Here is a 27,919-nt window from a genome sequence, read left to right as displayed (position 1 = left end):
CTAGAGCTATCATTAATATGCAGGCTAATGTAATCCCTACTACCTCAAAGTTCTTTAGCACCATTAGGGGGCAGTTTGTGCGTATCAGACAGGATAGAAGGTAGATAGACCTATCCTGTCTTCAACCGGCGTTGCAACACCATAATAGTACCTCTAGCGCTCCCCAAGAGGACGTACGCAGCCTTCTTCATGCATATGCCGCCAGAAACGTGTCCTCACATGAATCCTGGCAAGCCAGTTATCATGGAGAGACGCTCCCAAGGGGCAAAAAACACAGTAAAGAATTCTTAGTACCCTCAAGGTTGGATCATTCATTCATGTTGCAATCATACGTAGCAGCTTTTAGGTTTCTCCCTCCAGTATACGTTTTGTGTATCACAAGGATATTCTACGGTTCTTAGCGCTGGTATGTAAGAAGACAGACTATACTGTACCCCAACAGCCGGCTTCAGAACATGTAGCAAAGGGGAGACACAGAACTTTGTAAGAGACAATGGCTCTTACCTTCACCGGTGATTTTGGTCTGTGTGTCCTCTAGGCCTCAGTCTGCAGGTGCCGGATCTCAGGATACTGGGGTCTTCTGTTGTGACCAGGCCACCCCAATGGGACGCCAACTGAAGAGTTTATGATTTGATCTTTATCTCTCAATGGGAGATCGATATGCTGAAGGGTTGCCAGATTTTGGTCAGAGGCCTATTCGAGTAGTGGTGAACAAACACACACAGAGACAGGGTATGTATCTGTAGGATGTCACAATTTCCTGATTTAATTAGGTAGCTTATATGCTCATTTGAGTAGGCGGTAACATTACATCATCGTATTTCGTTGGTCAATTGATTATTCAACAGTATGCATAAATGGTTTCAACCAATCATATTCATATTCGTTAACCAATCAGATTGTACTCGGCTGTTAATTATTAGTATTTGTGCAGACGTGATGGAAACTTTAGTAGGTCTTGTGTAAGTTACACAAGACCCCAATATCAATCTCATTAATCTATCCTCATGACGGTTATAGCTCCGTTATCTGTGTTATTGAGGGTTACTAAGTGCTACATCGCTAGCATGTGGACGTGTAGTTTCAATGTCCAACTGGGTGCAGTAAGCTGTTTATCCATCATGTACAATTTCTAATGAAGAATAAGGTTATAGGTGATTATCATCGTGAGACAGCATTTTCATATACAGAGTATGCATGTGAGACCACAGAAATACATTAATACTAGAAGGACATATAGAATTCCCTATCACCATAAATGTGCTAATATATGTATTACTTAAGCTACTGAATAATGTATGTGCGAAAAAAAATCTAAGGCTGAACCTTCTGTAGTGTACCATAGACCCCAGGTAGCCATTGCTGATGGGGAAGGTGAGTGTCCACACTGAGGGTGGATGGGCAAAGCAGGTAGGAAGCCCCCTTATGGGTACTAGACCCATGAGACAGTAGCTCCTTTGTGGAAATCAGCTGACCCTGTGGCAAAGGTTATACCATTTACAAAGGGGGAAATTGATATAGAAGGGTTAATGATTTGCCTTTAAATGCCTAACTGCCTTTAATTCTCCATTTGCCTTTTGCCTTTCATTTATTCTTATGACGCTGCAGTTTTGCCTGTCTCCTCTTCAAGGGAAAAATGCTTCTTATCATATATGTTCTCAATAGTGAGCCACAACGTGTTCTGGGTACATTGTAAACATGGTATGACCCTGAAGGTGATGGTGGAGGCCACATGAGCTCCATAGAATTACATATTGTTGTAAATGGTATAAAAGATTGCCTTGCATTTCATTACGTCAGATAAAGTGATTTAATCATGGCTCGTGTGTGTAGAGTCTCTTTGTCTCCAAGCGCTTGTGAATTAAGGGCGAAAACTCCTAATCCGGCCTCACTGGTTATCTGGCATACCTGACTCTTGGTCAGAACAAAAAGCAGCTACGACAATCAAATAATGTTGCAATCCAGTTGTGAGCAATATTTGTAACTCTAAGTATACGGGCATCATGTCTAAGATAGTGCAGCAAGAAGGCACTCATATGTCACGCTCTTCCATGAGGTCCAAGTTCATGGTGTGTCGGTGGCAGGGTAATACTCAAGTTTGCTTCCTCTGTCCCCTTCTGCAAACCACTGACAACAGGGAGGGGATCATTATCCTCTTCATCTCCTGCTCATCCTCCACAATTTTTTCCTCGGCCATACACTTCATTAGCAGTTTATTATTATTATTATTATTATTATTATTATTATTATTATTATTATTTATTATTATAGCGCCATTTATTCCATGGCGCTTCACATGTGAGGAGGGGTATACATAATACATACAAGTACAGTAATCTTAAACAATACAAGTCACGACTGGTACAGGATGAGAGAGGACCCTGCCCGCGAGGGTTCACAATCTACAAGGGATGGGTGAGAATACAGTAGGCGAGGGTAGAGCAGTTTGTCTAGTACTACGAGACCCCCTCAATCATTGTAATCTACCCTCCCAGGCACCCACCTGTGCAATGACAGTCTAGAGCTTGGAGATATTGTTAGCATTCTGCATCCTCCTCTGCTTCCTCTATTCCTCTCAGAACACCACCTCCTCATGCAGACTATTTAAAGTGTCCTCTAGTATGTTGGTGACTGGAATAGTGATGCTGATGTTGACATCGTCAGTGCTAACCATCTTAGCAGCCAAAATTGTGCAGAAGGATGTAGAGGTTTGTGAGGCAGTATTTAGTGTCATATGCAAGGGTAGCTATGTGTCTCCCAGGATACGCATTGAGGCCACGGGAGTGCATTGCAGTCACAGGTATAGCTGTGATTGAAGGCAAAATAAAAGTAAGTTGGTCTTGGGCAAGCTATTTTTCCAAGGCTGATTTAAGAAAACATGCCATGGGCTTTTATTTTTTAAATGGACTACAGGATGGTAGTGGGGTGGTTTGTTTCCTTCCTGGCCTGGTCCTTGCAAAGGCCAATGCAGCAAAGAGTTGGTGGTATCAGTTTGATTTTGCAAGTGTGCACAGCAGAAGGCTATGCAGAGCTCCACATGTGTGAGGCAACTCAGGGCCAAGGGTGGCCAAAAGGCCTGGCACCCCTCAGTGTACACGGCAGTGCAGTTGCCCACGGCAACCGGTCTCAGATGTGGACTGTTTTGTTTCCCAGCTGCAATCAGAAGGATATCTGTTATGATTGAGTCACCGGTGGAGGAAAACAAAAAATCCAAGCTAAGTCCAGAAAACCGAGAGGATGGTAACTAGCGGATTGCAGACCCCTGATCCTATACACCACAACTAACAGTAGCCGTGGGGGGTTCCTACGGTGGTCCTAGACCCCTCGATCACAGCCGGAGATCTAAATAAACCTAAAGAAGGAAAGGGGAAATCTAAACTGCCCCAGAGCAGACCCCAAAGCAATAGGCAGCCCCCAACATGTATTGACGGTGAAAACAGGAGAAAACACAAACACAGATGGAAAGACAGGTTGAGCAAACGATGGGGCCCTTGCTAACTAGATAGGACAGGACAGAAAAGCTGCTGTCAGCAATCACGCAAAAACCCTACCAAAAATATTGCCAACCGTCTGATAGGAAAAAAGGCCCTGAAGTCACTAGACTTCTAAATACCTATATCAGCCCTCAGGTATATTCTGCAAACAGAGCAAAAAAAAAATTGATCAGAGACCAAAAATGGAGTCCAGCCAGTCATAGCCAGGCTGGCTGAACACAGACACTAAGTAAACCAGACAAAATCTCATGAAACAACAGAAGAGCAAACTTAGCTTTAGCAGACTGGAATAAACTGGAGGCCAGAGCTCTGAGCAGAGAAGTATCACCAGCAACCCAGCAGGGCGTAGGTAGCCTTATATCCACTCAGAGATTCCGGGTGGCCAATCACACTCCACCTGATCTGATGACAAGTCTCTCCCATTCAGATCAGCTTCACCACCCCCCTTCACCAGCAGATGGAGTTCATCAGACATCAGAGGTGAAGGAGAAAATGAGCTCATAACAGATATCGCACGCTGTGTATTTCTGTGAGTTGGACAATAAAACACATTTTGTTTTGGACTTTGCTGAGTTGCTGCCTCATCACTACACATAGTGGATGCTTCTGCACTGCATGTGGTGTGAAGTTATTATTATTATTATTACTTATTTATATAGCACCATTAATTCCATGGTGCTGTACATGGGAATGGGGGTTACATACAAAGTTATAGATATCGTTACATACAAAGTTATAGATATCATTAACAGTAAACAAATTTACAATGACGGACTGGTACAGAGGGGTGAGGACCCTGTCCTTGCGGACTTACATTCTACGGGATAGTGGGAAAGAGACAGAAGGTCGGGGGTGCAGCAGCTCAGGCGGTGGTGAGGCGGCAGAATTGTTATTGCAGGCTGTAAGCTTTCCTGAAAAGATGGGCTTTCAGGTTCCGTTTGAAGGATTCAAGGGTGGTGGATAATCGGACGTGTTGAGGCATGGTATTCCACAGGATAGAGTATATTCAGGAGAAATCTTGGAGGCGGTTGTGTGAGGAACGAATAAGTGTGGAGGAGAGTAGGAGGTCTTGGGAGGATCAAAGATTATGTGAGGGAAGATATTGGGAAATTAGTTCAGAGATATAGGGAGGGGAAAGGTTGTGGATGGCTTTGTAGGTCAGTGTTAGTAGTTTGAATTGGATTCATTGGGGAATTTGGGAGCCAATGGAGGGATTTGCAGAGGGGAGAGACATGGGAGTAGCGAGGAGAGAGGTGGATTAGTCTGGCAGCAGAATTGAGGACAGACTGGAGTGGTGCAAGAGAGTTGGCAGGGAAGCCACAGAGGAGAGTGTTGCAGTAGTCAAGGCGGGAGATGATGAGGGCATGTACAAGAGTGTTAGTAGACTGAGGAAGGGACGGATTCTGAAACTATTTTTGAGTTGGAGGCAACAGGAGGTGGCAAGAGTTTGGACGTGTGGTTTGAAGGACAGGGCAGAGTCGAGAATTATTCTGAGGCAGCGGATTTCAGGTACTGGAGAGGGCGTGATGCCATTTACCACAATAGATAGATCGGGTAGGGAAGATACGTGAGATGGAGGAAAGATAATGAGTTCAGTTTTGTCTACGTTGAGTTTTAGGAAGCAAGAGGAGAAAAAGGAGGATATGGCTGATAGACACTCCGGGATTCTGGACAGCAGAGCGGTGACATCTGGGCCAGAGAGGTAGATATGAGTGTCATTTGCATACAGGTGGTACTGGAAGCCATGGGACTTTATGAGTTGTCCTAGGCCAAGAGTATAGATGGAAAAAAGTAGGGGCCCCAGGACAGAGCAGAGCCTTGGGGGACTCCAACAGAGAGTGGGCGGGATGAGGAGGTAGTGTGGGAGTGGTAAACGCTGAATGTGCGGTCAGAAATGCGAGCAGTGTGAATTGAGGCATGCTGAAAAATCATGCTGAATGTCAGTATTTAAGCCTGCAATGCCACAGCTCATGCCTGCTCACTAGAGATTAGCGACTTTGCCTTTTTTTGGGTCGAGTCGGGTTTCATGAAACCCGACTTTCGCAAAAGTCGGGTCGAGCGAAATCGGCCGATTTTTGTGAAAAGTCGAAGGCCGACTGAAACACGAAACCCAATGCAAGTCAATGGGGAAGCAAAGTCGGCAAGGAGTGGAGGCCAGGAAACACACCTACAGTGCCGTTTTGAATGCCAAAAACATCAAATCTTATTACTGAAGCTTTTCAACCTTAATTTACTTCATAATACTAGTTACGCACTGAAAAATGGGGGTTATTTGGCTAAATTTGTGGGGGGGGGTAGAGCTGGCTGCAGGTTTTCATGTGCCCTGGGCCAAAGAGCGCCCATTTAACACATACCACAACTCATGATGCTCCGATACGACAGAGAAATAGCGGTATAGTACAATGAAAAATACTTCACTTTTTACATCTCATGACTGATATCCATTTTAAATTCTCCAATAACTCCAAAAACCGACAGTATCTTACTCCATACAGTATTATGGCCACCGCATAGTGCGCTATACAGAGTAATGAGGCCCATATATTTCACCATACAGAATCATTGGTCCCATATAATGTTTGAAACAGTATATGATGAGCTCCACATAATGTTACAGTATATGTTGGTCCCCATGGATGAAGCTCCACTGTCTTATGGGCCCAAATAATGCTCCATATATAATGGGCCCCATTTCTAATGCTCTAGTGTATAATGGGCCCTGTAAATGCTGCTCCAGTGTCTCATGTCCACCTTTGGAATGCTCCAGTGTATGGTGGGCCCCATATATCATTCTCCCGAGTATAGTGCTCCCCAAAAATAGCTGTCCGAACATTGAAAACAATTAAATAAGTCTCCTCAAATAAGTCTCCTCGCTAGGGAATCCCTGTACTAGTCTGGGCGTACAGACGTGATGTCATTGCGCTCTCTGATCAGAATATCACTGTCAGGAAACGCGGAAGACGTCATGGCGGTGGAGCAGGGAGAGGTAAGTATTTCAACTTTGCAATTGCTGTGATCCAGAGCAAGCAGGGGGGGGCACTCGTTGGCGACGGCACTGGCACAGGGCCCCTCATAGCACGGCGGTGTGTCTGACGGTGGGTGGGCCGAACCTGCACTTTCAGCTGCACCTTCCTTTTTGTCACCATGTAAGGTGGTACAGTATATGGGAAGGGTAACCTGAGTTTCATCTGGGTCACATTCAGGCTGTGTTGAGTGCAAGGGGAATGTAGTGGTCTGGGTCAATGTACCAGCAGAATCATCTATCAGTGGCTGTGCATCAGTGCACTCCATGTCAGATTCATCTTTGCCTGGGTATTTCACATTTGACTTGATAACCCAGGCATGGTATGTGAAAACAGCTCCATGGAGTAATCTGTAGTGTGGTCTACCGCATCCTTCAATTTTGGTAGGGGTGAAGAACACAAGGAAAGGTGTGGTTCATGACCATGAGCCTCCAATGACGACTCAGTGCTTTTATTTTTTAAAACTTCAGAAGAGGAGGAGATAGAGCTGGAGGCTGAGTCAGCAATGTAAGCCAAAACTTGTTCTTGAAGCTCCGGCTTTAGAAGCGGTTTACCTACTCCCAGAAAAGTGAGCCTTCGAGGCCTTGTGGAGCCAGACGATGATGCAGCCTCAACACCTCCTGTATTAGGTGCTATTTTGCTTTTGCCACTACCAGCAGATTCACCACCAACACCAACACCATCATTACCAGCTGCCAACCCCCGCCCACTTCCACGGACTCATCCACCACACTTCCTCATTTTTTGGAAAAATGTACCCAAATTTCCACCAACTCTCTGGTACTGTAAAACAAGGTACAAGGTGTATATAGTACTGGGGAGAATTGGAATTTCTCTACACTTCAGGACACTGTGGGATTCAGTCAGGCCCTGTTTATTTAACACCGCAATATGACAGGCAGATTCTCTATGCTGTTAGAAGGGTGCATAGAGGACTGTGGAGAATTGGAATGTCTCTACACTCCAGGACACTGTGGGATTCAGTCAGGCCCTGTTTATTTAACACCGCAGTATGACAGGCAGATTCTCTATGCTGTTAGAAGGGTGTATAGAGGACTGTGGAGAATTGGAATGTCTCTACACTTCAGGACACTGTGGGATTCAGTCAGGCCCTGTTTATTTAACACCACAATGTGACACGCAAATTCTCTATGCTGTTAGAAAGGTGTATAGAGGACTGTGGAGAATTGAAATGTCTCTACACTTCAGGACACTGTGGGATTCAGTCAGGCCCTGTTTATTTAACACCACAATGTGACACGCAAATTCTCTATGCTGTTAGAAAGGTGTATAGAGGACAGTGGAGAATTGGAATGTCTCTACACTTCAGGACACTGTGGGATTCAGTCAGGCCCTGTTAATTTAACACCGCAATGTGACTGGCAGAAATTGCCTAGTGTATGACAAACTACAAGGTTTATATAGAATTGGGCAGAACTGGAATCTCCCTAGAGTGTAGGTCTGTAAGAACGGAACAACTACTCGACTTTTCCTTACAGAGTCACACACTTAGCTTCAATTTGGCCGTGATAACAGCCGTTACACGGTACTGAGAGAGGAGCGTGCACGTACACCGCTGTCTGGTGTATGTAAAATTGTCAAGCTCTGTGTTTTTGCATACAGACTGACACACGCTGTCTCTCTATAGTTTTGAATGTAATCAAACAGCAAATATACTAAACTGTTTGAAAACCAGGAGAAAAAGAAAAGGGACACTGCAGCAATATATAATCAATCAATAATATATAACAAAATATAATAAGCAACCAATGTGTTCCTTAAAAATTGGATGGCAGACCATCCGGTATCAATAAAAAGGATACTAACTCGTGATGAAAAATAAAATCAGAATTGCTGAATATGTGTATCTAAAAAGCTTAAAAAAGACCCAATATATTTATAATAAAAATAAGCCTTTATTATGAATTTTGGCCAGACGACACACAACAACATCAGTTGGAAAAATAAAAACATATAATGTAATATTATTTGGCAAAGAAACGCATATTATATTAATACTCTGGTATCATACTTATGATAATTTAACCACCATACAAGAAATTGTACAAATAGAACATATATAATAATAATACCCTAATAAAGCAGCAAAAGAATGTGGATTTGTGAGTGCAAAAATAGTGAAGTGAATAAAAAATAATGAAAAATAAATAATGAATAATAATAAAATAATCAGGTACAAATCACTGCACTAAAAACCATTAATAACACAAGTGTGTAAGAAAAATACAAAAAACTGTGTAAAAATTTTTTATATGTAAAATATAATGATGAAAGCTAGAGTGAAATCACCCAAATATGTGAAAAAAGGGCTGCTAAAAAATAGGGTAAAAACTAATAAATACTAATATGTGATTAATAATCAATGTGCACCATATACTTGCTATATAAAGTGCCACTAAAACAAGCCATGCAAAGTGCTATGTAGTGAAAATGGACCAAAACAGGGATCAAACTACCCGCATGCTGAATAATGATATAGAAATAAATCATATAGGCCACATTAAACACAGGAGTATCATATACAGCGCTATGCAATAGACAAGGTGTCTGGCGCATATACAGCAAGAGAAACATGCAACATGCTATATAAAGAGCCACTTAAACAAACCATGTAAAGCGCTATGTAGTGAAAATGGGCCAAAACAAGGATGAAACTACCCGCATGCTGAATAATGATATATAAATGAATCATGTAGGCCACATTAAACACAGGAGTATCATATATAGCGCTATGCAATGAACAGAGTGTCTGGCGCATATACAGCAAGAAAAACATGCAACATGGTGCAGCGTGGTAGATTACCATTTGAGCCAGAAGACAGCGAATTGCCAAATGAACGCGCCCCGATGCTCGTTTCGGAAAGACTCCTTCGTCAGGCACTCCGGAGCGGAGCGTGCAGCCCAGCAGCAATACATGGAGCTGCACGCTCCGCTCTGGAGTGCCGGTGCCAGAGCTTGGTTTTAACCTGCGAGACTCGGCCGTATCTCGCTGTAGTGTGACTCCGGTCTTAGTGTGTGTACTTGAAATGCTGTCCTCAGCCTATTGCTGAGGGGCAGCTCCTTTATAAACTAACTCTGCCCTATGGGCGGGGCCAGAGCTATTCACAACTCACAAAACTCCTGGATTTCGCCATGTGTGTCTCGTGTCTGTGGACCTCGTCTGTCTCGGTTATGGTACCAAAGTCCCTGCCTTGATTCCTGCTTTGACCTGTTCCCTCGCCCTGCCCCAGAGGCGGTATATCCGGGCCTGAATCCAAGCTCCTGTACCTGTCCTGTACCTGACCCTGTCTAAATTCGCCCTGGACGAGAGGCGGTGTATCCAGGCTTGAATCCTTGATCCCGTACCTATCCCGTACCTGACCATGTCTAAACTGTCTGCAGGTTGTGTTCCTCTAATCCCTCTGTGTTTGGAGCCCTGCACCCAGTGACTCTGAGACTTTTGTAACCGGTGTTCTTGCTGAGCATCCACTATGCTGTGCTCTGACTACCATGCGATGCTAGCTCCATGTAGGCCCAGCAACCCTGCGGTGTTAGCACCATCACGCTTGAGTTCCTTCCTAGGTCCGATGCCTGGATCCTGACGACCGCAGTTTGGAAACCTGATGACCGCTGCCTGGAGCCTGGAGCTTGATGACTGCAATGGTGCCTGTAGGTTGTGTTGGATGTCCGGAACCAAACGACTCCTATCTGATGTCTGCCGGTGACTCTGATGTCCTGTGGGTGACCCTGATGTCCAGATGACCTCGTGTGTCCTGATGACCTCGTGTGTCCTGATGTCCTGATGACCTCGTGTGTCCTGATGTCTTAATGACCTCGTGTGTCCTGGTTTTGCCTATGTACTGTGACTTTACTTTAAGTAAACTTTACTTTATTTATACCTGAAGTTGTGCGGTGTCATCAAGTCCTACATATCCTTGTCCACATGCTCAGCTGCCACAGTATCCCGGTCACTGCCCTTCCCTAGTTCATGTATCCCCGGGTCCCCCTTTGTGGTATAGAGGGTCCTTATATTCTCAGAGATGCCATGGCAGACCTCATCGATCCAGCATGGCATTGTCACCGAGCCCTGGGTAAGGGTGCAGATGAAACCATACAGAGTACTAGAAGCCTGAAAGCAAGCCATTGTGGACGATATAAAGCAAATGCTTCAGTTGGGAGTCATTTAGGAATCCCAGAGTGAGTGGGCTAGCTCCTGTTAGGGACAGCAGAAAGCACTAAATATTAAATAATAGTATGTGCGTTCGCCGCCCGGGGTCCACCGTGCAGTAGGTGTTAAAACCGCTGCTAGACAATGGCAGACACGCTATATGGCACTATAGCACTCGCAGGTTAAACGTCACTCGATGTGCACTGAGCATACCCTGTTGATTCACAGAGTCGCCTTAAGGCATGAACGTAAATGCCGAGCCTGTTGAACTCACAGGACTCAGCGAAGTGCACGCACGGTATGTGGTCACAGGACTAACCCAAGACTCAGGGCGATGTCCGTCTAGACCTACCATGCGTGCGGCATCGCTACCGTGGACGCCAACTAGTGCTGCAACAGCAGCGAGGCGACTGACCCAGCTGCAATGCAACAGTGTCCTAGAGGGGCGCACTGTCGGACGCTAGCACTGTGGAGGATGTGCCGTGTGGCCAGTAACTTGCCACTGACTGGCGCTGACTCTATAATTAGATCCCTAACGCACTTGTAATATCAGAGGAAGGGCAATCATAATGAGTCATTTGAAGTCCATACATCCATCACCATTCACACAGTAGCAATTAGAGTCTATACTAGTGCATGGACGAATGGCCATGGAGATCTTTTATAGCCGGGACCTTCCAGATCTCTGAGATGGACCAATCGGATCAGGAGAAGGACCTGAGCACGTGACTCCCGATCTCCAAAGGGAGATCATCTCGTGAGCATGCCCAGTAGCGCGATGAGAGGACTTAGCCACTTGGGTGGCTTGTTGCAGGACAGCCTGCTCTGCTATTGCTGACCCCGAGGTGGCAGCAACAACCAGTCCCACAGAGCTGGTCTGAGCAGAGCGTTTGAGATGCTGAAATAGCTGTGCAGGCTCCTGAGCGGTTGGAGGAGAGTGGGAGACCACCAGATGCAAGGCTCTGGATTCCCGCTGTACAGCTGCGTGAACCCGACGCCTAACAGCTCCATTGTGCTAATTCCAAAGCCAGATGGATTCATCTACATATGTGTAATTTAAAAATGAAATGAAGCATGGTGCCTGCCCCACAGTATTATCCCAAGCTATTTTTATTATGAAATGAGGTCTTGAGTCTGCACTAGACTATTATCCCAAATGATTTGAATTATGAAATGAGGTCTGGTGTCTGCATCTGAGTATTAGGCCAAACTATTTGGATTATAAAATGAGGCCAGATGCCTGCAACACACTATTAGCTGAAAGGATTTATATCATGAAATGAAGTTGTGTGCCTGCACCAAACTATTATCCAAAATGATTTGGATTATGAAATGAGGTCTGGTGCCTGCACCTGAGCATCAGGCCTAACAATTTGGATTATAAAATGAGACCTGGCGCCTGCACCACAGTATTATTCCAAACGATTATAATTACAAAATGAAGTCTCATGCCTGCACCAGATTATTATCCCAAACAATTTAGATTATAAAATGAGATCTGGTGCCTGCAGCAGAGTATACACCAAATTGATTTCAATCATCAAATGAGGTCTTGTGCCTGCAACACAGCTTTAGGCCAAACAATTTGTATTATGAAAATGAGGCCTTGTGCCTGCACCAGAATTATATCCTAAACAATTCTGATTGTGAACTAATGATTTTTAAGAGGAAATGGGGCCTTTTGATTCCTCACTGCTAGAGATGGGCAGAGCCCTGGATGTTCAGGTCTAGTCGGTTCACCCATCAGCCTACGTCTGTGGCCGCTAATAATAGAGAGCAGGATCAGTTGATGGGAGTATTTATCAGCCGACATCTGTGCTCTAAATAAATGATAAAGAAAAAAAGGCTTGGGTATCCCTTTATTTTTGATAACCAGCCAGGCAAAAATGACAGCTGGGGGCTGCAACCTTCAGCTGTCATCGTTAGCAAGGTTAATTATGAAGAATAGAGTGGTCCCCACACTGTTGTTTTTTTTTTTAATTAATTAATTAAATAAATAATTAATTTTAAAAAATGACATTGAGTTCCCCCATGGTTAACAACCAGCCTTGCTAAAGCAGATTGGTGTGGGCTAGTATTCTAAGGCTGGTAAGGGGCCATGGATATTGGCCACCCCTAGCCTAAAAACTGCAGCCCTCAACAGCCCAGTAAAGGTGCATCTATTAGATGTGCCCATTCTGGTGCTTAGCCCAGCTATTCACACTTGCCATGTAGGCGGTAAGTAACAAAGTGGGATACGGAGTGCTGAATCACGTTAGCAACTGCCATTTTATTTTTTACTGTGCAACATGTCAAATCACAGAACAATTTCACCGCCACTAAATGAAAAGTTGGGAAATGGCGTGCTTTGTCATACTTGCAGCAGAAAAAAAAATGTTTTCTTGTAATCAGCATGAGCTCTGCAAGACAGCTGAATTTCACCGTCACTAAAGGACAAAGTGGGATATGGCTTGCTGATTCACGTTTGCAACTTTTCATTTTTTACACTGTGCATCAGCTCTGCACACAGAACATTTTCACCACCAGAAAATAACAAGGTGGGATATGGCATACTGTATCACATTTGTAACAGACAAAAATTGTTCTTTTTAAACTGCATGAGCTCTGCAGATACACGGTGCATGACAGACACAAGCCGTTGAGTCAGGACATTGTGGATGTTTCCTGCACCCTGGTAAGGGCAAATTGACAATTGAACATTGCTGCCCTGATGAAGTGGCCAGGAGGCCATGAAACACGTTGGCTTGAATGTGAATAAAGGTTTGCTTGCATCTTCGGCTGGTTCCTTGTGGTCTAGCGCGGACAAACCCCGGCTTATCTCTTTTCTATTGTTTTGCCTGCATCCCGGGATCTGCAGCTGCCAAAACTTCCTTAGGTGGTTGTGACCCTTCACAACCACATCTGGTGAGTGGATTACCTTTGTTAAACACGCTGGTGTCCCTCATTTACCGCCTTAGTGCGCTCCCCCTCTTTTTATTTTTTACACATCTTTTCATGACAATTAAAGGGAACATGTAGTGTGCATGCACCGGGAAAAGCAAAATATCTCTGAAAACTCATAGGAAGGACCAGCGCATGTGCACTGCAATGCTCTGCTCTCGGCAGGGTAGATAGAAGCGCACCTGCGCAGCAGCGCGATGGAGAACATCGGGTGGATGTCTTAGGATGCGTCATCCACAAGAAGCAGGGAAAGAAGATGGAGACAATAATATGAGAGGAGGCTATGGATCAAGACCAGGGATGCCAAACGGAACTGACCCCCTTGTCTGGGAGCATAACTGAAGCTTTTTTAGTGCCTTGCAGAGGGGATTGGGACGTACTGTACATGCAGCATGCAAGCCTGTTGTAAAAGAAGGCTCAAAGATGCTGGCCGTACTTTATGTGTAGAAAACCTAACGGCAGGAACACTTAAAGGTTCCACAGAATTGGGATTAAAACTTTGGGTGAAAATTCCAGATGAATGGCAAACTCGAATTTGAAAAGATTCATACATCTCTAGTGAACACCATCACCATTTGTTCTCATTGGTAAATCTATTTTTATCTGTACAACAATACAATGCAAATGTTTAGATTCTTATAAATTATAGAAATGACTCTGGGATTAAGGTGTAAATACTTTATTTCTGCATTTCTCCATTAATCACAACACTGGAGACTTAGAGGACAAATTCAGAGGATTCTCCGGGGAGTTCTTCTACCTCGCACCTTGCCTTTATACTCTATATAAATCTGTTGCCTCCTATGATCTCACCAGGTTATGGAAATGGATCACTGTGATGACAGCCTGGATCATCAACCAGAGAGCTGAGAGCAGCGACCAGAAAGATCACTCTGAAAATGAATGAGCGCCCCGAAACATCTGATGTGAGTAATGTTACTGTAGCGATGCCGAAGAAAAACTACTGTAAGATTATTACCAGACTATTATAAGACGTTGCGATTAATCACATATGTTAGATATTAGTTTAGTCACAATTATAGAGCAGATCTATTCTTACCAGACTCTAATAAAACGAATAATTCTGCCACACACAATATTTATAATGATATATGCCAGAAATCTGAAACAAGGTGCAGCTGGCATCTACACCACAAGATGTGGCAGAGCATGGGCTTCTGAATGGGTTTAGTGCCTCTCGCTACTTTGGGGTTTCGGTCCAATAATTGCTCATGAAACATCAACCTTTATATTCTCCCCATTGTGCACTCGACATAGTTGGATTTTTATTATTTTACTCTTTCTTGATAAGCTCATCCGTGACGATATTTCATATTAATATCATGAATAATTACTCTAGATTAGTACATACATATATAAACTGAGCCTTAATAATATCAGCAATTTATACTTTACAAAATCTATCATTTTTTTCCTAAACACATAAAAATTTCTGTACAATTCACACATTTTTATTAAGGGGAACCGGTCATCAGATGCTACTAAAACCAGAAGTAGCATGAAGATAAGCCTTGCATATTGATTGCAGTCAACTATGTCTTTCTCTGAAATGGTGCAAGTAAACTCACCTACAAAAGCTGGATGTGTTCATCAGGTCTTGGCTGGCTTGTCCTGTGCAGTCCACGGCTCGCTTCTCCCTGCCCCACTCCAGATGATTGACAGATCTCTCTCAATGTAAAAACGTAATCACCAATAGTGGAGTAAGCTGGGTAATTATTGCACTGTCTGGACAGAGGAGACCATTAATGGATGATTCGAGACACATGTAGACCAAAATGTGGTTTGTCAACGAGTTTCAAAATTGCACGTTTCTTCTTCAGGAGAACTACAATAGGTCTCTGAGTCCATCCACCAATGGTCTCCTCTGTCCAGACAGCACAGGAATTAACCTATTCTTCTCCGCTATTGGTTATCCTGAAATCTCGGTGGCTCTACAGCAGTCTTCTTTTATTTGTTATGTGTGGTTGTGGTCACACATCCCTGCCAGGTGAGCAGTTCTCTCAATCATTGATATCCCGCTACACGGATGAGACCCTATTGCGCTGCTGCCTTTCTAGCCCATACAGCCATGCATCCAGGCTCTGACACATGCTGCCCATGATTCAGGCAGCATTAATTTAATTAAAGGTTGCCTGTAAGAACTAATAGAGGAAAAACACCATACAGATTGATAAAAGGTGATCCAGAAGAGCTATTTCATGAAGAATACAATAATTTACTAAAATAACATTGTCAGAACAGGTGACATCCTTTTAAATGTTTTCTTGCCCTTATTTATATGGCACTAATGCATTCCAGAGTGTTGAAGAAGTGATTACATAATTTTGGAATAATGTAATAATTAGTGATGAGCGAGTATACTTGGGTGATCTCCGAGTATTTAGATGTGCTCGGAGACTTCGTTTCTGTCGTCGTAGGTGTATGATTTGCGGCTGCTAGACAGCCTGAATACATGTGGAGATTCCCTAACAAACAGGCATTCCACACATGTATTCAGGCTGTCTAGCAGCTGCAAATCATGCACCTACGGCGACAGAAACTAAGTCTCCGAGCACGCCAAAATACTCGAAGATCACCTGAGCATGCTGGGAAAATCTTGAATAATGAGTACACTCGCTCATCGCTAGTTATAATATAAAGCTACAATATAACACACATTGTGACAATTTATCTTTGGAGTCTAATTCTCAGATGTGCCAACTTTCACCACCCAATCTTAAAAAGTGCCAGTTTGTTAACAGTGAACCATTCAGCTTTCTAAATCTGGCCTAACTTTATGCTGGGTGCTGTATACTAACCATGAGCTGGATTACTTTGTGGCAGAAATGTGTGCCAAAGGTTTCGCACAGTAGACCATGCCGCTTTCTCTTAAACCATACCATGCCCCCTTGTCAAAGATCGCGCACAAACACAAAATAAGAAAGGGGTAAGTCATGATAGTTTTTTGAGAAAATTTAATCTGGAACAATTTAGTTTGGCTAATCTCATGCAGAATATTTTTAACATTTTTTCAAAGTTTCCTATTCAGGCTGCTGTCTACAGACCAATAATGCTTATCTGTTCTACATGCAGGAGAAAAACAGCACCATGGTCACAGAGTTTTTCATCTTAGGATTTCAAGCCTGTCAAGGATTAAGGATTTTCCTGTTCTGTTTATTCATTGTAGTTTATTGTTTGATAATCTGTGGGAATCTCCTGATCATCACCCTGGTGTCCACCAGCAAGAACCTCCACACTCCCATGTACTTCTTCATCTCACAACTGTCCATCAGTGACATCTTGTTGACCACAGATATTGTCCCCAACATGCTCCATATCCTACTGAATAATGGGGCGACCGTTACTTTTATTGGCTGTATGACTCAGTTTTATTTCTTCTGCGTATCAGAAACATTTGAATGTCTTCTCCTCACGGTGATGTCCTATGACAGATATGTGGCCATCTGTAAGCCTCTTCATTATAATTCTATCATGACAAGTGGATATTGTTTGATATTGACCATTATCTGTTGGTTGTTTGGATTTTCCATTCTTTCAATTTACGTCATAACAACAGCAAAAATAAACTTTTGTGGATCCAATGTGATTGACCATTTATTCTGTGACCTTGTTCCTCTATTGGGACTTGCCTGTTCTGACACCTTCATTATTGATTTAGAGGTTTATTTATTGAGTATTCCAAATGTTTTAATTCCAACCACCATTATTGTAATTTCTTATACATATATTGTGCAAACAGTCTTAAGGATCCCATCCAGTACCGGTAGACAGAAAGCCTTCTCCACCTGTAGCTCCCACCTCACTGTGGTCTCCATATTCTACTGGACAATGTTCAGTGTCTATGTTGTTCCTACTAAAGGCCAAACACTCTTGACGAGTAAGATCCTATCACTGTTATACACAATGTTTACTCCTTTGGTAAACCCCATTATATACAGTCTGAGAAATAAAGACATTATAAAAGCTGTACAAAAAATACATAATATATGTGTCATCTGAAATAGTCCACAATACTATATACAGAATATCCACAAAAATAAAAGACAAATACCTTGATTCATCAAAGCAATTTTGTCAGAATTCGGGTGTAAATTGATTTTAAACTTTTCAAAATGTTTGATCACTTTGGAGATGTGAAAAAATGTTGACACCTTTGGCATGTTCCCACGAGTTTCTTTCACCTCTACTAAATTGGGCACAGCTGGGGCAGGATAGGGGTGTGACCAGGGCAAGATGGCAAAGCTCATCTAGTTCATGACGAACTGTGGCGTACTTTAAACTAGAAGTCTTAGGCTACTTTCACACTTGCGTTTTTTTTGCGCTGCGCTGCGTGCGCAGTCCAAACGCATACAAAAAATGCATTAAGCATTTTGCATGCATTTGCTTATTTTATGCGCATGCGGTTTGACCAGTTTGTAGCCATGTGAACTGTTAAAACACATGCGTTTTTAAACGCTGACGTGCGCATGTCCATGCGCACATCAGCGTTCCCATAGACTGTAATGAGATTTTTTTTTTGCGCATTCTGTGCGCTTTTGTGCGCATGCGTTTTTTTTTAGGCAGGTTGAGCGCACAAAAAATGCAACAGGGTATGTCCGGAGCGCATGGGCGCACACTACAAAAAAACTCATGCGCACAAAATCGTTTACAAATGCTAGACCATGCGCACCCATGTTAAACATAGGGGTGCATTGCGCATGTGCATGTACGTGCACGATGCGCAGCGCAAAAAACGCAAGTGTGAAACTAGCCTTACTCCTGTCCCCTACTTGTAAGACAAGCTGATGCATTGCAGAGCTGGGTGAATGTCAAACTGTCGGGGCGTGCTTACAGACACCGCTTTCAATGTTGTGAGCGATGACTGTCGTCTTGCTGGAAACCACATATGACTGAAAGCTGGTGGCTCCCAGGAGAAATAACTTTCATTTGTTTCCCAGTAACTTCTAGTATAACGTCCGTCTTCCTTTCTAACGCTAATAACTTGAGAATTAACCATGAAACTGAAGGTTTATAGTGCTATCTGATGTGATTGGTTTCCTTTATAATTTTTACATCTTATCTTTATATTCCTTTGGGGCCAGAAGGCATTCCATAGAATAATAAGGGACAATCAATTCACAGAGAATAAGTTATCTGAATGTGAAAAAAATTTCCCAGTAAAATCTGTGCAAATTGGAAAATGTTAATTTTGCCTGATCTGCTCATCCCTAGCTGAAATGTCACCTTTTGTTACATAAACTATTCAAGAATCATCATTGAATATATTATTATTGATAACCCTCCATTCCTTTTATCATTAGACCAGCATGTTTCCCTTTTTCTGACTTTTTTTTGTATCTTCGATTATTATATTTTGCGGTAGGAATACATAGCTAAACTACTCCTACTATTTAAAACAGCTTTCTACAATGATGTCTCAACATTCTTTCCTTTTTATGTTATTAGTGTTTCCTGGGCCTTTGAAAAGTACCGTATATACTCGAGTATAAGTCGATCCGAGTATAAGTCGACCCCCCTAAATTTGCCTCAAAAACCTGGGAAAACTTATTGACTCGAGTAGAGTTGAGCGACTTTTGTTTTTTTAGGGTCGCGTTTCGTTTCGTGAAACCCGACTTTTCCAAAAGAAAAGCAAGATCGTCCGATTATAGGGAAAAGTCGGGGTCGTCCCGAAACACGAAACCCAATGTAAGTCAATGGGGAATAAAAGTCGGCAGTGAGAGGAGGACAGGAAACACACCTACAGTGCCCATTTGAATGCCAAAAGCATCAATTCTTCTTACTTAAGCTTGTCAACCTTAATTAACTTCATAATACAAGTTACGCACTGAAAAATGGGGGTTATTTGGCTGAAGTTGTGGGAGGGAGGGCTGGCTGCAGGTTTTCATGTGCCCTGGGCGAAAGAGCGCCCCTTTAACACATACCACAACTCATCATGCTCCGATACGGCAGAGAAATAGCGGTATAGTACAATGAAAAATACCTCACTTTTTACATCTCATGACGAGGCCCATCTATTTCTCCATACAGAATCATTGGTCCCATATAATGTTTGAAACAGTATATGATGAGCTCCACATAATGCTACAGTATATGTTGGTCCCCATGGATGAAGCTCCACTGTCTTATGGGCCCAAATAATGCTCCAAACATAATGGGCCCCATTTCTAATGCTCTAGTGTATAATGGGCACTGTAAATGCTGCTCCAGTGTCTGATGTCCACCTTTGGAATGTTCCAGTGTATGGTGGGCCCCATCTATCATTCTCCAGAGTATAGTGCTCCCCAAAAATTGCTGTCCCAACATTGAAAACAATCAAATAAGTCTCCTCGCTAGGGAATCCCTGTACTTGTCTGGACAGGTGCTGTAGCTTGCTTAATAGCTCGCCAGCCGTTCTCACGCCCAGTATGGATTGCACGTGATTGCACAAAGGTTAGAAAGGGTACCGTATCCCTGGATAACATGTATGGATAGCGTACACATTCAAAATATATGTCTCAGGAGGCAGGCTCAGACGGTGTCAGGCCCAGTATGGATTGCACGTGATTGCACAAAGGTTAGAAAGGGTACCGTATCCCTGGATAACATGTATGGATAGCGTACACATTCAAAATATATGTCTCAGGAGGCAGGCTCAGACGGTGTTAGGCCCAGTATGGATTGCACGTGATTGCACAAAGGTTAGAAAGGGTACCGTATCCCCGGATAACATGTATGGATAGCGTACACATTCAAAATATATGTCTATACAGCATGAGGCAGGCTCAGACGGTGTTAGGCCCAGTATGGATTGCACGTCATTGCACAAAGGTTAGAAAGGGTACCGTATCCCCGGATAACATGTATGGATAGCGTACACATTCAAAATATATGTCTATACAGCATGAGGCAGGCTCAGACGGTGTTAGGCACAGTACGGATTGCACGTGATTGCACAAAGGTTAGAAAGGGTACCGTATCCCTAGATAACATGTATGGATAGCGTACACATTCAAAATATATGTCTCAGGAGGCAGGCTCAGACAGTGTCAGGCCCAGTATGGATTGCACGTGATTGCACAAAGGTTAGAAAGGGTACCGTATCCCTGGATAACATGTATGGATAGCGTACACATTCAAAATATATGTCTCAGGAGGCAGGCTCAGATGGTGTCAGGCCCAGTATGGATTGCACGTGATTGCACAAAGGTTAGAAAGGGTACCGTATCCCTGGATAACATGTATGGATAGCGTACACATTCAAAATATATGTCTATACAGCATGAGGCAGGCTCAGACGGTGTTAGGCCCAGTATGGATTGCATGTGATTGCACAAAGGTTAGAAAGGGTACCGTATCCCTGGATAACATGTATGGATAGCGTACACATTCAAAATATATGTCTATACAGCATGAGGCAGGCTCAGACGGTGTTAGGCCCAGTATGGATTGCACGTGATTGCACAAAGGTTAGAAAGGGTACCGTATCCCCGGATAACATGTATGGATAACGTACACATTCAAAATATATGTCTATACAGCATGAGGCAGGCTCAGACGGTGTTAGGCCCAGTATGGATTGCACGTGATTGCACAAAGGTTAGAAAGGGTACCATATCCCCGGATAACATGTATGGATAGCGTACACATTCAAAATATATGTCTATACAGCATGAGGCAGGCTCAGACGGTGTTAGGCCCAGTATGGATTGCACGTGATTGCACAAAGGTTAGAAAGGGTACCGTATCCCTGGATAACATGTATGGATAGCGTACACATTCAAAATATATGTCTATACAGCATGAGGCAGGCTCAGACGGTGTTAGGCCCAGTATGGATTGCACGTGATTGCACAAAGGTTAGAAAGGGTACCGTATCCCTGGATAACATGTATGGATAGCGTACACATTCAAAATATATGTCTCAGGAGGCAGGCTCAGACGGTGTCAGGCACAGTATGGATTTGACGGCCCAGATTACACAGCGAAGGAGCAGGGAGAGGTAAAGATTGCAAATGCTGGGGCCCTGCCCAAGCAAGGGGGGCCCACTCGTGGGCGTCGGTACTGGCACTGGGCCCCTCATAGTACAGTGGTGTGTCTGCCGGCGGGTGTGCACCACCACCGTCAGAGACACTTGATTGCACTATGAGGGACCCTGTGCCAGTGCCCGCGCCCAAGAGTCGGCCTACCCACCTGTCCAGGGCAACGGCACTCGCACGGTGTTGTGCGGTAGGTGGTGACCCCGGCCATGGGGGGGAGGCAGCACAGTTAGGGAGTTTTAGAAAGTGGCATATGTTGATGTTGGACATTCAGCTGATGCAAAAGGCGAAATAGGTGAAGTACCAGGAAGAGGTGGACCAAAGCAAGCCATTTTTCTGTCACCCTATGTGTCATCAGGGGAAGGTGGGACAAAATCCTTGGAAACCCATGCGTGGTTCATTTTAATGAAGGTTAGATCATCCACATTTTGGGTTGACAGACGGGTCTTTTTTTCTGTCAGGATTGATCCAGCTGCACTGAAGACTCTTTCCGATAGCACACTTGCAGCTGGGCAAGCGAGCTCCTGTAAGGCATATTGGGCCAATTCAGGCCAGGTGTCCAGTTTAGCGGCCCAATAGTCAAAGGGGAATGACCTGTGTGGGAGAACATCGATATGGGAGGAAAAGTAGTTTGTAACCATAGTTGACAACTGCTGTCTCCTGTCACTTTCCATCGATGCAGTATTACCAGTTGTGTGAGCGGTATTTGAAAAATCAGTCCACAACATTGTCATGAAACCCCTGTCTCCAACGCCACTTCTGCTGTGTGAACCACGAACACCTCTGCCAAGCTGCCCCCGGCCCGTACGGCTCGTGTGAGAACCATCACCGCTGCTGTGTGCTGGGAATGCCTCAAGCAACCGATTTACCAGAGTTGCTTGTTTATTAGCCAATATTAGGTCAAGGTTCTCCTGTGGCATGATGTTATGTAATTTGCCTTTATAGCGTGGATCCAGGATGCTGGCCAACCAGTAGTCGTCATCGTTCATCATTTTGGCAATGCGGGGGTCCCTTTTTAGGATCCGCAAGGCATAATCTGACATGTGGGCCAATGTTCCCGGTGTCAATGATGCACTGCGAGTGCTGGGTGGAGGAGCACTTTCTGGCAAATCCACATCCCTCCAGTCACGCACAAACCCTGTACCAGACCTTGCCACGCCAACATTTTCACTTGCCCCACGAGATGCATCCTCCTCCCCTAAGTAATCATCCCCATCATCCTCCTCCTCCTCCTCTTCTTCCTCCACCTCGTCCAGGAGAGGTCCCTGAGCAGACAATGGCTGAATGTCATCAAGGATTCCCTCCTCCTCTTCCTCCTCATCAACATTGGCTGCAGACGCCTGCTCCTTAAGGTGCGTCAAAGTTTGCATGAGCAGACGCTTAAGTGGGATGCTCATGCTTAGGATGGCGTCGTCTGCGCTTACCAGCCGTGTGCATTCCTCAAAACACTGAAGGACTTTACAAAGGTCTTTCAGCTTCGACCACTGCACGCCTGTCAACTCCATGTCTGCTCTCAAAGTGCCTGACCGTGTATCCTCCCACAAATGCATTATGGCCTGCCTCTGCTCGCACAGCCGCTCCACCATGTGCAGGGTGGAGTTCCACCTTGTTGCAATGTCGATAATGAGGCGGTGGTTGGGAAGGTGGAGCAATCGCTGCAGCTTCTGCATACGAACGGAGTGTACAGGCGACCGGCGGATGTGCGCGCACAGTCTTCGCACCTTCTGGAGCAGGGCTGTTAACTCCGGATAATTTTTGAGGAAGCACTGCACCACCAGGTTCAAGGTGTGAGCCAAGCAAGGTATGTGGCTGAGTTTTGAAAGGGCTATGGCTGCCACAAAATTACGGCCGTTATCACTAACTACCTTGCCTGCCTCAAGATGTACACTGCCCAGCCATGACTCAGTTTGTCGCTTCAAGTACTCGGCCAGCACCTCGGCGGTGTGTCTGTCGCCCAAACACATCATCTGCAACACAGCCTGCTGACGCTTTCCACTAGCTGCTCGATAGGGGGACACATCGTGTGCAACAGTGGCAGCTGCAGATGGAGTGCTCGTACGACTGCGCTCTGTGGACGAGCTTTCGCTTCTGGAGGAGGAGGAGGAGGAGGAGGGTCGAACGCCTACAGCCAACTGTTTCCTATACCGTGGGCTAGGCAGCACTGTCCCACCACCACTGTCCCCTGTGGACCCTGCATCCACCACATTAACCCAGTGCACATTGATGGACACGTAACGGCCCTGGCCATGCCGACTGGACCATGCATCAGTTGTGAGGTGCACCTTTCCGCTCACTGACTGCTTGAGTGCATGGACAATGCGGTCTTTCACATGATGGTGGAGGGCTGGGATGGCTTTGCGAGAGAAGAAGTGGCGACTGGGTAGGTCATAGCGTGGTACTGCATAGGCCATGAGTTCGCGGAAAGCTGTGCTTTCCACCAACCGAAAGGGCATCATCTCAAACGAGATTAGTTTGGCAATGTGGGCGTTCAAACCCAGTGTACGCGGATGAGAGACTGAGTACTTTCTTGACCTACTCATAGTGTCTGGGAGGGTGAGCTGGACTTGAGAGCTGCATATGGTGGAAGTAGCGGTGGACAGGGCGGACTGAGAGAGGGTTGATGATGGTGATGGAGTTGGTGTTCTTTCTGATGGCCTAGAATCAGTCTTTCGTTGATGTAACAGTGGGATTCCCTGACTGCTGTGGTCTTGCAACGACACCTCAACATTTGCTGCTGTGCTAACCAGTGGGCTTACAGTGGGGGAAACAATGTAGCGTTGCTGACTACCTTCGTTGTGATCAGTTGCACATGTGGCACTTGAGGTTTGGTGTTGTGTCCACGCTTGCAAGTGCATGCTGGTTAAATGTCTAAGCATGCAACTGGTATTCAAATTTTTCAGATTTTTCCCTCGGCTAAAGGTCTTTGCGCACTTCTTACAGATAACCTTGGCCTGATCATGAGGATTTTGTTCAAAAAAGTGCCACACTGCACTCTTCCTACTTTGGCAGACATTTTGCGGCCTAGCACGCTGTGATCTTTTGACCCTCTGGACAAGCTGTCCAGCAACTCTTTTGATGTTTGGAACCTGTCTTTGGAGTGCTCCGGGCCTGCCAGATAACAGCTGTTGTGATGTCGATGTCTGCTGTGGATGCTCCTCATCTGAGCTATTGGAAGCAGCACCCTCTTCCCCCAATGGATGCCAATCTGGGTCAACAACTGGGTCATCCATCACCTCCTCTTCTATGTCATGTGCACCTTCCTCTGTGTCACCGTGTATGGTGGTATAGTGTGCGGGAAGGGGCACCTGAGTCTCATCAGGGTCAGAATCTGGCTCTGTACACTGCGAGGACACTGTAGTGCTCTGAGTGAATGTACCAGCAGAATCATCCATCAGCGGCTGTGCATCAGTGCACTCCATGTCAGATTCATCTTGGCCTGGGTAATTCACCATTTCACTTGATAATCCAGGCATGGTATGTGAAAACAGCTCCATGGAGTAATCAGTAGTATGGCCTGCGTCATCCTTCAATCTTGGTTGGGGTGAAGGACACAAGGAAAGGTGTGGTTCATGAACATGAGCCTCCAATGACGACTCAGTGCTTTTACTTTTTACAACTGAAGAAGAGGAGGCGATGGAGCTGGAGGCTGAGTCAGCAATGTAAGACAAAACTTTTTCCTGATGCTCTGCCTTTAAAAGCGGTTTGCCAACTCCTAGAAAACTAAGCGTTCGAGGCCTTATGTAGCCAGACGATGACGCAGGGTCAGCACCTCCTGCATTCGGTCCTATTTTGCTCTTGCCACTACCATCAGATCCACCACCAACACCATCATTACCAGCTGCCAACCCCCGCCCAATTCCACGGCCTCTTCCACCAGCCTTCCTCATTTTTGGTAGAAATGTAGACAAAATCCAACAAACTATATAGTAATGTAAAACAAGGTACAAGGTGTCTATAGGACAGGGGAGATTTAGAATTTCTGCACACACTTGTGGACAGTGGACACTTTTGGATTGTGTGAGGCCCACTGATATCTGAGCGCTATGTGACAGGCTCGATGGCACAGCTGCCTGTGACCAAAGTGACGAGAGGATAATGGAGATTTTGAATCTCTGCACACACTTTTGTACACTGGACACTTGTGGATTGTGTGAGGCCCACTGATATCTGAGCGCTATGTGACACGCTCGATGGCACAGCTGCCTGTGACCAAAGTGACGAGAGGATAATGGAGATTTTGAATCTCTGCGCACACTTTTGGACACTGGACACTTGTGGATTGTGTGAGGCCCACTGATATCTGAGCGCTATGTGACAGGCTCGATGGCACAGCTGTGACCAAAGTGACGAGAGGATAATGGAGATTTTGAATCTCTGCGCACACTTTTGGACACTGGACACTTGTGGATTGTGTGAGGCCCACTGATATCTGAGCGCTATGTGACACGCTCGATGGCACAGCTGTGACCAAAGTGATGAGAGGATAATGGAGATTTTGAATCTCTGCGCACACTTTTGGACACTGGACACTTGTGGATTGTGTGAGGCCCACTGATATCTGAGCGCTATGTGACACGCTCGATGGCACAGCTGCCTGTGACCAAAGTGACGAGAGGATAATGGAGATTTTGAATCTCTGCGCACACTTTTGGACACTGGACACTTGTGGATTGTGTGAGGCCCACTAATATCTGAGCGCTATGTGACAGGCTCGATGGCACAGCTGCCTGTGACAAAAGTGACGAGAGGATAATGGAGATTTTGAATCTCTGCGCACACTTTTGGACACTGGACACTTGTGGATTGTGTGAGGCCCACTGATATCTGAGCACTATGTGACACGCTCGATGTCACAGCTGCCTGTGACCAAAGTGACGAGAGGATAATGGAGATTTTGAATCTCTGCGCACACTTTTGAACAATGGACACAAGTGGATTGTGTGAGGCCCACTGATATCTGAGCACTATGTGACACGCTCGATGGCACAGCTGCCTGTGACCAAAGTGACGAGAGGATAATGGAGATTTTGCATCTCTGCGCACACTTTTGGACACTGGACACTTGTGGATTGTGTGAGGCCCACTGATATCTGAGCGCTATGTGACAGGCTCGATGGCACAGCTGCCTGTGACCAAAGTGACGAGAGGATAATGGAGATTTTGAATCTCTGCACACACTTTTGTACACTGGACACTTGTGGATTGTGTGAGGCCCACTGATATCTGAGCGCTATGTGACACGCTCGATGGCACAGCTGCCTGTGACCAAAGTGACGAGAGGATAATGGAGATTTTGAATCTCTGCGCACACTTTTGGACACTGGACACTTGTGGATTGTGTGAGGCCCACTGATATCTGAGCGCTATGTGACAGGCTCGATGGCACAGCTGTGACCAAAGTGACGAGAGGATAATGGAGATTTTGAATCTCTGCGCACACTTTTGGACACTGGACACTTGTGGATTGTGTGAGGCCCACTGATATCTGAGCGCTATGTGACACGCTCGATGGCACAGCTGCCTGTGACCAAAGTGACGAGAGGATAATGGAGATTTTGAATCTCTGCGCACACTTTTGGACACTGGACACTTGTGGATTGTGTGAGGCCCACTAATATCTGAGCGCTATGTGACAGGCTCGATGGCACAGCTGCCTGTGACAAAAGTGACGAGAGGATAATGGAGATTTTGAATCTCTGCGCACACTTTTGGACACTGGACACTTGTGGATTGTGTGAGGCCCACTGATATCTGAGCACTATGTGACACGCTCGATGTCACAGCTGCCTGTGACCAAAGTGACGATAGGATAATGGAGATTTTGAATCTCTGCGCACACTTTTGAACAATGGACACAAGTGGATTGTGTGAGGCCCACTGATATCTGAGCACTATGTGACACGCTCGATGGCACAGCTGCCTGTGACCAAAGTGACGAGAGGATAATGGAGATTTTGAATCTCTGCGCACACTTTTGGACACTGGACACTTGTGGATTGTGTGAGGCCCACTGATATCTGAGCGCTATGTGACAGGCTCGATGGCACAGCTGCCTGTGACCAAAGTGACGAGAGGATAATGGAGATTTTGAATCTCTGCGCACACTTTTGGACATTGGACACTTGTGGATTGTGTGAGGCCCACTGATATCTGAGCGCTATGTGACACGCTCGATGGCACAGCTGTGACCAAAGTGACGAGAGGATAATGGAGATTTTGAATCTCTGCGCACACTTTTGGACACTGGACACTTGTGGA

General features: G+C 45.1%; 1 protein-coding gene across 1 annotated transcript in view; it reads left to right on the top strand.

Annotated features, from left to right (window-relative positions):
- The first annotated feature begins 16,712 nt into the window (after positions 1-16,712).
- The window catches only part of LOC141050083 (olfactory receptor 6N1-like), a 62,348-nt gene continuing 51,141 nt past the window's right edge, over positions 16,713-27,919 (top strand). Inside the window, exons 1-2 of the mRNA XM_073546911.1 lie at positions 16,713-17,625; positions 25,279-25,320. Coding sequence (XP_073403012.1) covers positions 16,713-17,625; positions 25,279-25,320 — 955 coding nt within the window. The remainder of the gene's footprint in view (positions 17,626-25,278; positions 25,321-27,919) is intronic.

This window comes from Dendrobates tinctorius, unplaced genomic scaffold (assembly GCF_039654945.1).
Source record: "Dendrobates tinctorius isolate UK_male_01 unplaced genomic scaffold, ASM3965494v1 ptg000151l, whole genome shotgun sequence".
Lineage (NCBI taxonomy): Eukaryota > Metazoa > Chordata > Amphibia > Anura > Dendrobatidae > Dendrobates > Dendrobates tinctorius.
Note: the sequence above shows the minus strand (reverse complement) of the source record. Positions and strands in the feature narration are given on the sequence as shown.